At 40.6% G+C, this 16,372-nt stretch overlaps 1 protein-coding gene across 2 annotated transcripts in view; it reads left to right on the top strand.

Annotated features, from left to right (window-relative positions):
* SCFD2 (sec1 family domain containing 2) overlaps positions 1–16,372 on the top strand; it is a 500,196-nt gene that overhangs the window by 468,106 nt on the left and 15,718 nt on the right. Inside the window, exons 7-8 of one of the 2 annotated variants that reach the window (XM_001371348.5) lie at positions 2,104–2,238; positions 15,615–15,734. In XM_001371348.5, the coding sequence (XP_001371385.2) occupies positions 2,104–2,238; positions 15,615–15,734 (255 nt within the window). The remainder of the gene's footprint in view (positions 1–2,103; positions 2,239–15,614; positions 15,735–16,372) is intronic. The other variant, XM_007496459.3, reaches the window with a different exon arrangement.

The following is a 16,372-nucleotide window of genomic DNA, read 5'->3' as shown; positions in this document are numbered from 1 at the left end:
CTCAAGGATAGAAGAGCCAATCCTAGGTAAACTGTAATATCATAACCCTGGATGTTCTTCCAGAGAATAGAAATAACACAAAAGAACAAAAGCAGCTAGAATGGATTATAGATCCTTAGAACAGATCCATGCTGAAGGTGAAGGTGACACCATTATGAAGGAATTGAGAAACTGATTCATAAATTTTCAGTAGGAGATACAAAAAGTGTGGGGAAGTATTTTAAAGACACTCAGAATGAAACCATTAGCTACTGAACTTTACACATAATTTCCCATCTATATAAAATTTTTGTGAAAAGTATTTACATATGCATCAAGGGCATCATTGATCAATAGTCCAGCTTTCATAAATGATAGCCAACAGTAGAATAGATTTTTTTACTATCACTTAATTGACTAAAAGATGTAGAGAAAGGGTCCCAATGTGTTTACTATCTCCCAACAAGGTGTCTCCCATCCCTATAAATAGAGTTTTTGTTTGTTTTTTAGGATGAGAGAGACCAGTCTGAGAAAGATCTGTTAGAGGAAGCAGATAAGAAGCCAAGAATTAGAAAGAAAATAGAGATCAGAGATAAACAGGGGATAATCATGGATCCCATCTTCTAGAGGAGACAGGAATCAGGAATATAAGGGTCCCAGTTGACATTATCCAGGAGGACAACCTCTTTATCAGAGAAACTATTAAAGAAGAGAACTGGGAATGATGATGTCAACAGGTTCTGAGAGAAAGAAGAGGGAAAGAGAGACCTCTATTTTCTCCATAAAATATAAGGAGAGGTCCTCTACTGAGAAAGAAAAGTGCTCCTTTGAGAGGCTTGAGGAAAGAGTAGGTCTGAAAAATCTATTGTAAAAAATGCTATAGAAGGGCCAAGAGCTTCTAGCTTTAAAGTAATAATAAGAAAAGAAAGAATATGTTGATAGGCATTTCAGCTAAGGATAAATGAGGGTATTGTAATATTGTATTTGTCTATCTTTTTCAAACTTTGCTTTAGCTTTTCAAATATAGTATTCTTGAGTGTTTCTCTGTTTAGCTCTTTTAGTATTCACTCAAAAATATTCCTGTTATGCCTACTTTGTGGAAAGGTCTGGGATATGCAGTTGAAAAGTAATGCATTCCCAGTTGTCATAGAGTTTACCATTCAGTAGTGAGGATGAGACATAAAAACAGGTATAATAAAAATCAGAAAATGAAAGTCATATTGAATGCCCTACAGAGGTTCAGGGAGAGTGACTTTCAGTTGGGAAACTGTGGCACCAGGCATCCCCTCAACCACCATGATGTGGAATCAGGGAAGAACTTTTGAAAGCCTATGAATGACAGCCTTCACCTCCAACTTGCCAGCTCATGAACATCATCAGAGACACTAAGGATGACATTCCTATGTCTCAAAAACACCTCCGAGTGAAATTCTGCTTGGTCATCATAGGTACCTCCCATATCCTGAGCCTCTCAAGGAGTGTTTGGCTGACTGGCAAGCCTGGAGGTCAAGAACTTCTCATCTATAGAAACATATACACATGTATGTGGACATATTTGTGTATAGATGCAGTAAAGTGTAATGAATAGCAAGACTTGGATTCAAATTCAGCCTTTGGCTCTCACTTCTGTGTGATCCTAATTTCTTTGTCTCATGCAACTGAGCTTCCATTATAGAGAAGACAGAGGTTAGCCATGTCCTTCCCAGCATGGGGAGAGGGAGTTCCTCACTGGGAACCTAAAGGCTTTCTACACTGATGAATTATCCCGAAACAATAGCAAGACAACAACAAATGTGTGAGTGTGTGTGGATTTGAGCAGAGATGTCATATCAAACCTCAGACTGACTTTTTTCTTTTTTGCATTTCAATAGTTTTATAGAAAGGTCACTTTCTTAATACTAGAACATAATGGTGCTTCATTAGGTTACTTCAGCCATTGTAGGCTTGCACTGATGAATTAGAAAGGAAATTCTTCAGTGAACCTGATGTTTGAGAGTAACTAAAGAGTATCCATAAAGTAGGTTACAAAGCGGAGCATAAGACATGCGAAGCATCCTCTAGTTCTTTGGTTTATCTTTTTTTTTTTAGCCCCTACACTTACATAGCTGCACTTTCTTTTTTCAGGCTACCTATAAGCCATTGCTGAAGCAGGTTGTGGAGGAGATCTTTAATCCAGAGAGACCAGATCCTGTTGATATTGAACCCATGTCCTCGGGCCTCACTGACCTTCTTAAAACTGGATTCAGCATGTTCATGAAGGTAAAGCAGCCGTGGTGGGGGGATTGTCTCTTCAGTTCGCAGGCCCCTCCTCTGGATGATGGACATGGTGATGGAAGGAGAATTGAAAGGAGAGGGCACCCTTAGCACCAGGGAGTTCTATTTAGAGGCTGTTAGTATTTGGTTTCTTTCCTAACCAAGAGATGTTTGTGTCCATGAAAATTAGAAACTAATCAGTGAGACAGTGATCAATCCTTGAGCCATATCATTACAGATCATTTATGGTCCCTATCATTCCAAGGACAGCTGGCTTTTCCTAAGCAGAAAGAGCCCAGGGTTATTTCCATGTTCTCTAAAAACATAGGTCATTACTCTGCTCAATTTTCTTCTCTGGCCGGGGACCCAGGATCCCCAAAGTTGGCCTATGCCCATGTTCAGAACCTGGGGAGGCCAGTACTCCTTTGCATGTACCTTTGCTTCTGGTTCCTCCTTATCCTGTGAAAATCAATTCCTTCTACCTACCTTTCAAATTGTTTGTCCCCTTACTACCTCTTGCTGTTGGTTTTTGACTCCCGTCATTTTAAGGCACTTTTAAAAAATTAGTTTGGAAGGATTTTCAGAGTGGTTTCAGCTTTTGCTGCTACCAAGCTGCCATCTTGGTTCTCTTAGTGGATGACTTGAGCTACAGAATTTGGGGTTAAGCTAATCTGGTATCTACCCTAAATTCAAAACAAATAGGGAGATCAAAGTGGGACCAGCCTGATGAGTAGCCCCTGTACTTGCAGTTGGGGGAAGAAAGGGAGACCTAGTCTTTTTTTTTTAATGCAAATTCCTTCCATTCAGGGTTAATTTTTCTCTTTTCTTATGCCTGTTCTGCAAATGCTAGAGGTTTGATAAATGTTCAGAGAATCGAATTAGATTATAGATGAAAACATTTTTTTTTTCCTAAGCTCTTTGGCAGCTGGGTAATGCAACAGATAGAGCATTGGGCTTGGAATCAGGAAGACTGGAGTTCAAATCCAATCTCAGACACTTACTAGCTATGCAACCCTAAGCAAGTCACTTAATATCTGTTTGCTTCAGTTTCCTCAACTGTAAAACGGGAGTGTTAATAGCAGCACCTTCCTGGCAGGATTATTGTGAGGGTCAAATGAATGTTTGTAAAGTTAGCACAGTGGCTGGCATATAGTAGGCTCTGTGTACTTATTCCCTTCTTTTTCCACTCCCAACATCTGGCTAGATGTGACCGTGTTTTGGTGCAAACCAAGGCTATGTACCACTTACTTTATGGACTTCATTCACTCAACAAACATTCATTAAATGCTGAATATAAGAAATATTTGTTGTTCAGCCAGCCATGTCCAACACTTTATGACCCTATTTGGAGTTTTCTTGGCAAAGATATTGTAGTAGTTTGCCATTTCCTTCTGCAGCTCATTTTGCAGATGCTACTGAGGCAAACAGGGTGAAGTGACTTGCCTAGGGTCAAACAGCTAGTAATTGTCTAAGGCCAGATTTGAGCTCAGGAAGATGAGTCTTCCTGACTCCAGGCCTTGCCCTGCTGCTCTTTTAAGAAATATCCTGTTTAATAAATGGGATGAGGAGTGGCTATATTCAGATTCAAGTCACTTGTCTGACCAGGCTCCCCATACCATCTCTTCCTGCTTCACAGAATACTTGCTGGTGAAATCTAGAATTTCTCTGATTGAGGTGGGGGAACATGAAAACACTAAGCAATCCTGGATATGGGGATGAAGAGAGAAAAAACCCTTTGTTTAATCTGCTCCTCCACCCCCACCAATTTTTTTCTACATTTAAAACATTGTAAAGTTGCTAAATATAAGTGAATCTAAATAAGATGAGTATTCGAACTTAATGTTGACCTCCTGTGCTTTGCTGGTGTTCCAATTGTAATAACACTTAGAAATTACAGGGTGTTTTGGTTTTTTTTCTTCTTCAAAGCTGTTCTGAAATGGCAAATTAATCTGATGGAAGATCTTGCCTTTTTGAGTTCATGAATATATATCCTAGAAAGGCAGTGCCCTCCCAGAACTGAAGGACAGAAACCAGACATAGATGATGAGGTGGTAAAACCAGAAAATGAACAAGCTGGGGTGTTTCCTCCCATCCTGTTGCCAGTTACCATAAGCTTCACAGCAACATACACATCTGTTCTGTGCCTCATTTTCTTTCTGTGGTTGTTGTTGTTGTTTTTTTTTTAATTGAAGCAGCCCAGATTGATGTTTCCAGAATGAGTAATTGTTGACATTTTTGCAGCACTTGAAGATTTACAAAACATCTCATTCAATTCTTACAACAGTCCTATAGGATAAAATACTAAGTATACCATTACTCCCATTTTTGAGATAAGAAAACTCAGGTTGCCAGAGATTAAGTCTCATGGAGTGGAAGAAGCACTGAATTTGAAGTCAGAAGATCTGAGTTTGAATCCTGTCTCTGTCACTTGTTTCCTATGTGACCTTGGGCACATCACTGATTTCTAGGATTCAGTTCCCTTCCCAGAAAAAAATGGAGAGATTGCCCTGGATGTTCTCAAAGGGCCCCTCCAGCTAGAAAGTTATGATACCTAGAACAGGCCCAAGACTCTTGCTTTGTGCCTGAGGAGGAACTGAAATCCAGGCCCCAAAGGCATAGCACTCTTTCCTCTCCACTTCCTTGCCTCTTAAAAGCTGAGTTGTCTGAGTTCAGAGTTAACTTGGGTTTCAAAAGCTTAGCTATGGGGGGCAGCTGGGTGGCTCAGTGGATTGAGAACCAGGTCTAGAGATGGGAGGTCCTAGGTTAAAATCTGGCCTCAGAAACTTCCCAGCTGTGTGACCCTGGGCAAGTCACTTGACCCCCATTGCCTATTCCTTACCACTCTTCTGCCTTGGAACTAATACACAGTATGGATTCCAAGAGGGAAGGTAAGGGTTAAAAAAAAAATAGACAAAGTTGAGCCAATCTTCCTTCTTCTCAGAGATTGCCAAGCTAGCCATGCCTTCATTGTGCTTCACTTGGATAGCCCCTGCATCTCCCTCATCTTCGAAATGGATTTTGCACTTTTGTAGAGAGATATTATTTTCCTCCTTTATACCTTAGATGTGAGGTCTGGGAACTGTAGAGGTACTCGGATATCTTTTATCCTATGACATGTGGCATCCCACTTTTCATAGCCACCTCCAGAAAGTCACATTTAAAAATCACACCTCTTTGAAGTTTCTTCCTGGGACTGTGAGCCTTCCTGTTTTCCCAGTCCCAGAAGTGCTGTCTTATAAAATATTCTGGGACCCGCTGGACCCACTTATTGCTTGCGACTCCCACATTGAACCATACTCTGGAAGAAGGGCTTATGAGGAAATGCCCCAGTGGCTTAGAACTGATCTCCAAGATTGGTTTCCAAGTACTGGATTTAAGGAAAAGGAATTCTTGCCCTCCTAGCAGCTGCCCTGAGTTGTTCCTTAGCCTCAGCTGCTAGGGGCCTCTTCTGTCAGTTGCCAGGAGTGTTTCTCATCTATTGGCTGAAGATTTAGAGGGCCATCAGCACACCCCACACAGATGTCCTTTTCAGGAGCCTCAGCCCCTACCCAAGCTTTGGTCTACTCTTCCAAATGAGCCTTGTTGATGGACTTTGCCATACTTGTTTCAGAAGAGCCTTGTCAGCCCTTCTGACTCTGGCTTCTGACAGGTGGGCCTATATTTCCAGTGTCTAAAATAAGACTTAATGAAAATCAGGCAGTATTCCTCATGGGAGACTAATTTGATTGGCAGGGGCCACGCTGAAAAATGGCAGTGATTTTCATGAAGAAAAGGTGGCTCGCATTTCTGCTCAGATTGGAAGCTGAACAGGAGGAAGGGGAAGTCGCAAGTAATTGTAAATTCTCCATACCTTTCGCCTTTCCGTTGCTTGTTAGGATTTTCATTTTTTCCCCATGTTGTATGTAGTTCATAGACTTTTGGAGCAGAAAGGAACAGAAAAGATCCTGGGATTATAGATTTAGAACAAGAAAGGGCTTTAAAGTTCATTTCATACAATTCTTCATTTTATAGATAAGGAAACTGAGGCTGAGAGAAGGGCCTGAGGTTATACAGTTAGTAAATGACAAATATTCACACTTATATGGAGTCACAAAATTTCAAGTTGGAAGGGACCCCAGCACCTGGGTAATCCAGGAATTCTCACCTTTTTTAAGTCTTAGACCATGTTGGTAACCTAGTAAATCCAATAGGCTCCTTCTCCAAATGTTTTTGAAAGCATAAAATAAAATACATAGAATTACAAAGGAAACAAATTATATTGAAGTGTAGTTATGAAATATATATATGTATATACACATACAATTTTCCCATTCACAGATCCCTAAAAGAAGAACCTTTTATCTAGTTTAACCCCTCTCTCCAAGGAATTCCCATTGTTAACAGGCTATACAAGTAACCTTCCAACCTTTGCATATTACCTTTCAATAAAGAAGAACCTGGGAGCAGCTGGGTGGCTCAGTGGATTGAGGCCCAGGCCTAGAGATGAGAGGTCCTGGGTTCAAATTTGACCTCATATACTTCCTAGCTGTGATCCTGGCCAAGTCACTTAACCCCATTGCCTCCCCCTTACCACTCTTCTGCCTTGGTGCCAATATACAGTATGGATGCTAAGGGTTTAAAAAATAAATAATAAAGAAGAACCCTCGACCTCCCGAGGAAGCCTATTCCCCTTTGGGACCTCTCATTGTTAGGATTTTTTTTTCCCAACATTAAATCTAAATTTTTGCATTTGTAATTTCTATCCATTTTTCCTGGTTTTCCTGGCTAAGTGTCGCCAGCTCTTCAGCCAATCTTCTTATGAAATGGACTCAGAACTCTTTTATCTTGCTGGTTGCCCTTCTCTGAATGCTTTCCAACTTAGCGTGTTCTTTCTTAAACTGCAGTACCCAGAGCTTATCCAGATGTGACCTGACCCAGGGAAGAGTTTAATGGCATTTCTTTACTCTTAGAAACTCTTGGACTCTCTTGATGTAACACAAGATTGCCTCGGCCTTTGCCACACCACACAGCTGACCAATATTGAGCCTGAGGTAAATGAAAATCTTCAGATCTTTTTTAGGCAAATTATCATCAAACCAGGCCTTCCTTAGCCTGTACATATGGAGAGGATTTTTGTCTCTATTTACTTTGTTGGTAAGCCATTTGGCTCTATTTAATTAAATTCAGCCCAGTGCTCTCACCTGCCAGGATCTTTTTGGGTCGTGATTGTATGTCCCCTCCCAAATTTATGTTATCAGCAAATCTGATTTCTACCTTGATCCAAGTCATTGATTAAAAATGTCAATTAATTACCTCACAGCCAAGGATAGAGCCCTATGACACCCCATTTGTGACCTCCTGCCTTATTCATTCAGGTCTCTTTATGATTATTTATTAGTAGCTAGGGCTTCCCATATCTAGATTCTGTCTGTTTGACTTACCTTAGAGACAGCTTGTTAATATAGTGGCTATAATGCTGAGCCTGGAATCAGGAAGACTTGAATTGAAATCTGACCTCAAACATTTACTACCGATGTGACTTTGGGCAAGTCACTTAACTCGGTTTCCTCACCAGTAAAATTAAAATAATTAAAAATAGTAGCCCCTACCTCCCAAGGTTGTTGTAAGGATCAAATGAAATAATAATTGTAAAGGACTTAGCACAGTGCCTGGCACACAGTTAACACTATATAAATGCTAGTCATCATCAAAATTATCATTACTAGCTATATGACCCTAAGCAAGTCATTTAACTAATCTGCCTCAGTGTCCTCAACTGTAAAAGGGAGATAATAATAGCATCTACCTCCTAGCATTGCTGTGAGGGTAAAAGCAAGGTAAAGCACTTAGCACAGTGCCTAACATATAGTAGGCACCGTATAAATATTAGCTATAATAATAATAATTGTCATTATTATTATTACCTTTTTTGGTATGGTTTTACAGCAATACAAATTATCTGACAGAATCCTGGTGTTGCCATCTATCATGGGGCTTCTCCCTGGGATGTGACAGCAGGGTAGCATAGTAGAGTAGAGATGGTCTACCTTTTGACTTTGCCTCACATGTTATCTCCTTCCAACCCAGCAGAATAGAAGTCAGGTGGAGTTTATTGTTTTGTTTTGGGGATGAGACAGGTTGTAGTGAGGGGATCCTGTCTTTTTCTTTACAGTAGGTTTTCCTGCTGCTCTGTTCTGGAGCTGAGCTCAACTGCCCTGTTTCCTCTTCAGGCTTCATAGAGTGAAAAACAAGAGAGAGTTTGATTCAATGATCCTGGCTGCAGTCTTTGTATGATTAAGAAAGGTAGTGATTGTTGGAGACACAAACTGAACAGGCTTTCAGGCAGGATAACCCCCTGTGCCCCACAGAGCCCTTTCAGAGGATAATCCAAATAAAGCGAATAAAGTCTATCCCTGGCATGATATGCCCTGAAGAGGCATCACTGGTCCTCCTGGATCCTTTATGAAACTCAGCTACAAACAAATTCATTTTCTTCAAGTCACTGAGTCTATCCTTCTTAGCTACTGCCTTCAAATCAAAGGCAAAGTTTCTATCTGCTATGTTATGCTGGTTCTTTTTAATTTTTTTTTCCCTTTCCTGTTCACTGTCTCCCTTTCTTAAAAGATTTCTAATATTTTAGAAATAAATGTTTATTTATCTAAGATGGTTCAGATATGATATTCCCTAACAGGAGGGAGATAAACCAGAGGAACTCTCAAGATCATGCCTAGCTATAGGATTCTTTCTGTAAATCAGAGAGCTGGCCTCCCTTCAGACTGAAAGACCTGATTTTACGGAAAGTATGTGAGTTTGGTCATTGCCATAGTCCTTCCAGGGAGCTGGGATGCTTCCTAGAGAAACAAGTGACTTTTGAACCTTTGAGGAATCACATGTCTCCAAGTGGTGGCATCCTCCTTCTTCTGGAACACATCCCTCTCTCAAACAGCCCATTTTGTCCCCTTGCTTTATCCATTGAGAACTCCACCAGCTTGTCCAGAGGCATGGAACCCTTGTAACTCTTGTAATTCAGCTGAAAGGTTAAGAAGAGATGCCTAGAAATCAGACTAGATTCTACAACTATCCAGACTCCCAAGACACACAGCCAGAAGCCCCAAAATAACTTTGGCTTCTAATACTTCTTAAGATTTTAGAAATATGTTTTCTCTTTCCAGATGGTAGAGAGTCTCCTGGGTGTCTTGGCCTGTGCTTTGAATGTACAGATGCTTGGTGGGGCTTTGGAGACAGCTCTAAAGGCAGCTTCTGTGCTGCAGGGAAATGAAAGCCTTGGTTCCAGACACTTTGAAGTGGATCCAATACATTAATTTTTTTTAAGCATTGTAAAATTTCTCCAGGCAGTGAGCTTGTCTTTGCATTTGTTTCACAGTATTAAATGTTCCTTCATTTCAGAGGGGAAAAATGATGTGGCAGCTTATTTTTCTCCTTGCTGAAGTCAGAAATATTCCTCCCATATCTGCTTCATTCTGCAGTTTTCTGGGATTCATTTCTTTAAATTGCTTTGGCCCTCTCTAGCTTGAGGAACATTGTGTTCTGATTTTGCCACTTGAAAACCAAATGGTCTCTTGGGCAATATCAGACTTGATTCCCTTTGCTGGATTGGTTTGTGTGTCTGTAAACTGCACAGGTTTGTGTGGCATGTCAAGGATGAAACCAGGAGGTCTTTTCCTCCCCTCCCTGAGGTCAGAAAGTTGACTTAACAAGCGTGGCCCATGTTCAAATTTCGTGAGACCAGAGTGGCTACTATAAGGAAAGGATGGGCGGCGGACAGATGGTCTGCTGTCTTCCTGCATAATATTATTTTTTTCCACTGTGTTTTTGAAAACCCAGCATGCTTCCTTAGTTGACAGGAAACTGAGTTGTGGTGCTTCTCTCTCTCAGATGTATGTATACCATCCAGGTCTCTTGAGCATGGTGATCTAGAGAGCAGAGGAAGGCAGCAAGCCACAAGTTAGCATGTGTGTGCCTCCCTGATGTACTGAGAAAGTGTTTCAAGTCCACTGGAGTCTGATGTTCAACCAAAGGATAGACTGTGGTTAGCCACATGAAGCTCTTGGCTTCAAAAGAAAAAGCCTTTGGGGTTGTACTATCAGTTGGAGGGAAGAAGTACTGGCAAGAATTCACATTCTTAGAGCAGCCTCCCATGCTGGATGCAGAAGAGCGATCCACCCTGAAACATTTGGACATCTGCAGCACCTTGGGCTCTTCAGCAGAAAAGCTAGATAGCAATCTAATTAATAAACCAATAGCATACCTCAGCCCTTTTTTGCTATAGCTTTAATTTAATTTAGGGCTTGCATGTCTAATGGGCAATACGCTTTATGCGCATTTCTGGAATTTGTGGTTTGGATTTTGGTCTCCTGAAAAATAATACCTTTTATATAGACTCCATGTGTTTGGACCTAGGCTTGATTTGACTGAAAGAAATGATTAGTCAAGATTTTTTCTCTGCAGAAGTTGCCATGAGGATGTGTGAAACAACACAGGGCTAGTTTACCTCTTGCTAGATTCTCTTTTTAACAAGTTTCCTTTTCAAAGGTGCTGTCATGTTTAGCACATCCACATTTAAATTCTTGGCTACAGGGGAAACATTTTTTTTTAAGTTGAATAAGGGAGCCAGGAGTGTCTTTTGGGGCTTTTGTTGTCCAACCATTAAGTCCACACAATTGTCTAAAATGGCTGCAATTGGGGAAAGCAGTCACTCAAACAAACTCAGGGAACATAGGGAAAGTATAGTAGTAATGAACCCAAGGGAGAACCACCCATTTCTCTCCATTGCAAAATTTATGTCCCTCTGCTATTTATGCTCCTTTGCTCCAGAGATCCCACTCCTAGGGCCATGCCCCAAGGGGGTCAAAGATATATGGAAAGATCCCTTACATACAGAAATATTTAGAGCAGTAGTCTGTGGTGATAAAGTAGGTATCCATCAGTTGGGAAAAGGATGAATTAATGGTGGCATATTAACATAATAGAATATTATTATGCAATAAGTAATAAATATGAGGAAATTAGAGAAACTTCGAAAGATTTGTATAAACTGATGTAAACCAAACCAAACCAAAATGTTACTGAAATAATGAAAGAGAAAAAATAATGAAAGATATCAGTGTATTAATTAATGCAACCACCAATCTTGCCTTACCAATAGCAATAATTACAACAATTACATTGTACATTAAAGTTTGCAAAAAGCTTTACAAAGATTATCTCATTTGGTCCTCACAACAACCCTGGGAGTAAGGGACTATTATCATAGCCATTTTACAAATGAGGAAACTGAGGCAAACAGTGATTAAGTGCCTTGCTCAGGTTCATACAACCAGTAAGGGACAGAGGCTAGATTTGAATGTGGATCTCCCATCTCTAGGCCTGCCTCTCAATTCCCTTAGCCACCTGGCTGCTCAACTCACATGCCTTCTGTGACATCATCCAAGAAGTTCCTAGTTCATAATGACTGGTCCCTTTTGACTGTCCATACTCCTTTGCTTGCCCCTTTCAAGTACCAAAGTATTTTTTGTATTGTAGCTCGATGGGTTTGAACCATATCCTTCTAGTAGATGGAGTTGTTTGAAAGCAGGGACTATGTCCTATTTAATCTTCATGCCTCTTTTATCACTCTAAGGTCTCTTCTAGATCTGATCATATGGTAAAAATGCATCTCCCTCCTCTCAGCATAGATAGTGAATGATAGGTCAGTTCATCAAGAATGGTCAACATATTGACTTAATCTGTTGAATTTCTTTGTTACAACAGAGAATGTGATGGGTGTAAAAGTCACTGGAAATGACATATCAAGGGAAAAGACCAATAAAATATCTATTTAAACAAAAAAAAGCTGAAGACTCACTAATAAATGAGACCCACTGTTCACATTACAATTACTACCACCACCACCACAAATTGTTTTGAAAATCAAATGAGAGAATATATATATATAAAGCACTTTGGAAACTGCCAGCTATTCTACAACTATAAGGAATTATTGTTGAAATTTGCCCCTGTCGAATTGTCTTTCCTATTCCACAAAATAATACTATGCTCAAGCTAAATAGAACCTGTTACCTGTAGTGAGATAATAATGATGTCAGAGAAGAAAGGTTGGTTTACTTCTAATTTGGGTTTGGAATATTCCACTGAAAATGTAAGGGCAACTAGGTAACATAGTAGATAGAGTATTAAGCCTGAAGCCAAGAAGATTCATCTTCCTGAGTTTCAAATCTGACCTCAGATACTTACTAGTTGAGTGACATGAAGACACTCTGTTTGCTTCAATTTCCTCAACTGTGAAATGATCTGGAGAAGGAAATGGCAAACTGTTCTACTATATTTGTCAAGAAAATCACAAATAGGGTCACAGAGTCAGATATGACTGAAACCACTGGGGAAAAAAAAATACAAATTTAGCAAGCCAGAGTTTTCCAAAAGGGTTTTTTTTTCCTTGCAGGACTACAAAACTAAAAGCCTTAAGAGATGGAAGCTAGTTGTTGGGGGGTTTTAGTTGTTTCTTTTGCTTGCCTCCACTTTGGAAAAATCTTCCAGTAAATTGGTTGGGGGAAAACTGTCAGTTGCATATTGGTTCCCATTGGGAGATCAGAATCAAGACAGATTTGTCCCAAAGCAAGCATTCAACTTGGGCTTTATTGTCTCTTCTTTTCAAAGGCACTAATGTCATCATTTCCTGGTGTATAACCCATCATCAGTGAGACTCAATGTGGGGAGATGACTGAAGGACTGATGAAATGTCAGAAAACATGAGGAGGAAACTAGAGGGACCTGACCCTTGCATATACTAGAGAGAAGCAGGTCACAGAGGGAGAGAGGCAGAAAAGGGGGAAACATCAGAGAATTGTAGAGGAAAGGAATCAGCAACAGAGATGTTCTGGTCCCCCACTGAGAACTGTGAAGAAGCAGGAAACAGCAGGAACCTTGCACCTGGTAACCCCACCAGACAGAGACCACTATGGACATCAAAGGGGTCCCACTGGCAGTGACTACAGAAAAAGCCTCCAAGTCAGCCCGAAGGCTTCAAAGATTGGGGACATAATGGCCAAGAAAAGCAGACTCCTCCAACCTAAAATGGCATCTTGATGTCACAAATAGTAAAAGACAAGAAAGGAAAACAGAGTGAAGAGATGCTGACTTACACTTTTAATCCACAGCATCCACAACTGACCATAATGATACTTAGCATTTGCATACCTTATTTGACCTGCCTTCTTATTGTCAAGCAATCCACCATTGAAACCATCCACTGGTGTTAAGGGGATCATAAGAAATGTATTATTATAATAAAAGAGAAACCTATCTAGGTAATTTTAGTGCTTCAAAATGACCCACTAGCTGGAAGGGCTGTAGGAGGAAATGTCTCATATCAGAACATGAATCTTGAGAGAACCAAGAATAGCAAATGTAACATGAAGTAATTGAACCAGTTTATTTGTAGAGAAACAAATATTCCTTCCTCTCCCCCCCCATGGTGTTTTCTCTGTTGTTATTATTATTCATTTCATCTTTGTCTTTTCATCTGGTACTTACTGTGAGCTGCAGAATCTCTTATAGAAAGCATATGTCCTTGGGAACACACTGTACCCTTAGAAGGACCCTGACACTGTCTGTGTTTATGGACCAACATGAGCTGAAAAATAACTATTTCTGATAAGGCAAAAGGTAGACATCAGGAACTTGAGTTTTCCTCCTAGGCAGAACATGTGCAAACCACTTCTGATCAGGATCTTTTCACAGAGATGACCAAGCAAGTGGCTTGCAACCCAAACAACCGATTCCAGGGATTTTCACATTTCTGATGTTAAGAAGTTCTTCTGTACTCTTCATTCATTTTATTTTTGGCTTTCCATGGTACATTTTGTCCCACAGAGTCCAACACATAATCTGGGACTTTTTGAAAAAACATGATTTTTTTTTGTTGTTTTGTTTTTCTTTAAAACCCTGACCTTCCTTCTTAGAATCAATTCTGTATATTGGTTCTAAGGCAGAAGAGCAGTAAGGGCTAATTAATGGAGGTTAAGGTGACTTGCCCAGGGTCACACAGAGGAAGTGCCCAGGGCCAGATTTGAATCTAGGACCCTCTCTCTCTCTCTCTCCTCTCTCATCTCTCTCTCTCTCTCTCGTCTACTGCGTCTCTCTCTCTCTCTCTCTCCTCTCTCTCTGTCTCTCTCTCTCTCTCTCTCTCTTCTTCTCTCTCCTCTCTCTCTCTCTCTCTTTCTCTCTCTCTCTCTCTCTCTCTCTCTCTTTCTCTCTCTCTCTCTCTCTCTCTCTCTCTTTCTCTCTCTCTCGTCTCTCTCTCTCTCTCTCTCTCTCTCTCTCTCTCTCTCTCTCTCTCTCTCTCTCTCTCTCTCTCTCTCTCTCTCTCTCTCTCTCTCCCCCTCTTCCTTTCTCTCTCCACTGAGGCACCTAGCTGCTCCCCAAAAAAAATGTTTTATTGATGCTTTTGGTGGGGATTTTTTGTTTGTTTTTTTTTTTACATCTTGCTGTCACTTTCCAATATATCTACTCTCAAGATCTTCTCTTATGACAAAGAATGTTGGCTAAATAAAGCAAACTACCCTATCAACCATGACTGATGACACACACAGTATTCTGTCCTCTGAGAAAAGAAAATGTTTAACCGTTAGTCCTCAGGAATCAAGACTGGTCATTACTCTGAATTTGGTGTCTTTTATTGCTATTTCCCTTTGCATTATTGTGGTCACTCTATATATTATTCTCTCAGTTCCACCATATTCACTCTACATCGGTTCATTTCATTCTTCATTTACCACAAGCGATTCTGCTTGGTCTGAACTCCACTATCATCTCCTCATGCAGGGCACAAGATAAACTCATGACAGGAAATTCACTGTCATGGAACTTGCTTCAGTTTTGTTACTCACACCTCCTCAGAATCTACTGGTATGACTGGAGTGTTAGGGGCAAGAGAAAAAAAACTCCTCCTGAAGCCTTTTTCTATCAAGGGCTCAACATGCCAGCCATCTCTTCATTTGCCACCAGCTGCTCTGCTTGGTTCTGACTTCACAATCATCTCCATCATCCCTGCTACCTCCTTTCAGCTCTTTTTATGTTTTGTTTTCTCCTCTTTGGACCTTTTTAAAAAAAATTCTTATTGTCTGTCTGTCTGTCTGCCTGACAGAAGAGCAGTAAGAGCTAGGCAATTAGGTTTAAGTGACTTGCCCAGGGTCACACAGCTAGGAAGTGTCTGAGGCTATATTTGAACCCAGGTTCTCCTGACTCTAGGTCTGGTGCTCTATTCACTGTGCCATGTAGCTGCCCCTGAATCATCCATTTTCACCAGTACTAACTTCATTCACAGAAAGTGATAAAGAAGAGACATGATGTGTTTTCTAAGTCCTATGATGATTGTGTTACAGGTAAGTCGCCCTCATCCCAGTGACCATCCGCTCCTGATCCTCTTTGTGGTTGGTGGAGTGACAATCTCAGAGGCCAAAATGGTGAAGGATCTTGTTTCTTCTCTGAAGCCAGGAACGCAGGTATGGATGGGTCCCTAAATAATTGGAAATTAATCTTCCTGAACCAAGAATGATGAAGCGTAAAGAAGATGGCATTTTTAAAGTGTGATTCACTGGAAGAGTGGTTCTTAGGTTTGAGATTATATATATATATATATATATATAATTTTTTTTTAACCCTCACCTTCCATCTTAGAATCAATACTAAGTATGGGTTCCAAGGCAGAAGAGCAGTCAGGGCCAGGCAATGGGGTTAAGTGACTTGCCCAATATCACACAGCTAGTAAATGTCTGAGGCCAAATTTGAACCCAGGAGCTCCTGTCTCTAGGCCTGGCTCTTGATCCATTGAGCCACCTAGTTGTCCCTGGGGGTGCCATTTATGTCTATAGTTTTCCTATCCTTCTTGTCTATGGTCATACCATACCAGCCTGAATGTAGCTAATCCAATATAGTCTGAAGTGAAGCAGGATCAGCCTGGTTAATGTTTGAATAGGAGACCACCTGGTAAGACCAGGTACTGAAGGCCTTTACTTGAGAGCCAGCATGGCTTAAGAACTAGACCTCAACCAAGAAGACCTGGGTTCATATCCTGTCCGTGACCCTTGCTAGCTATGTGACCATAGACAAGTCACTTAATCCTGCTAAGCCTCAGTTTCCT

Source organism: Monodelphis domestica, chromosome 6, assembly GCF_027887165.1.
Source record: "Monodelphis domestica isolate mMonDom1 chromosome 6, mMonDom1.pri, whole genome shotgun sequence".
Classification (NCBI taxonomy): Eukaryota; Metazoa; Chordata; class Mammalia; order Didelphimorphia; family Didelphidae; genus Monodelphis; species Monodelphis domestica.
The sequence above is the reverse complement of the archived record's forward strand: the minus strand, read 5'-3'. Positions and strand labels throughout refer to the sequence as shown.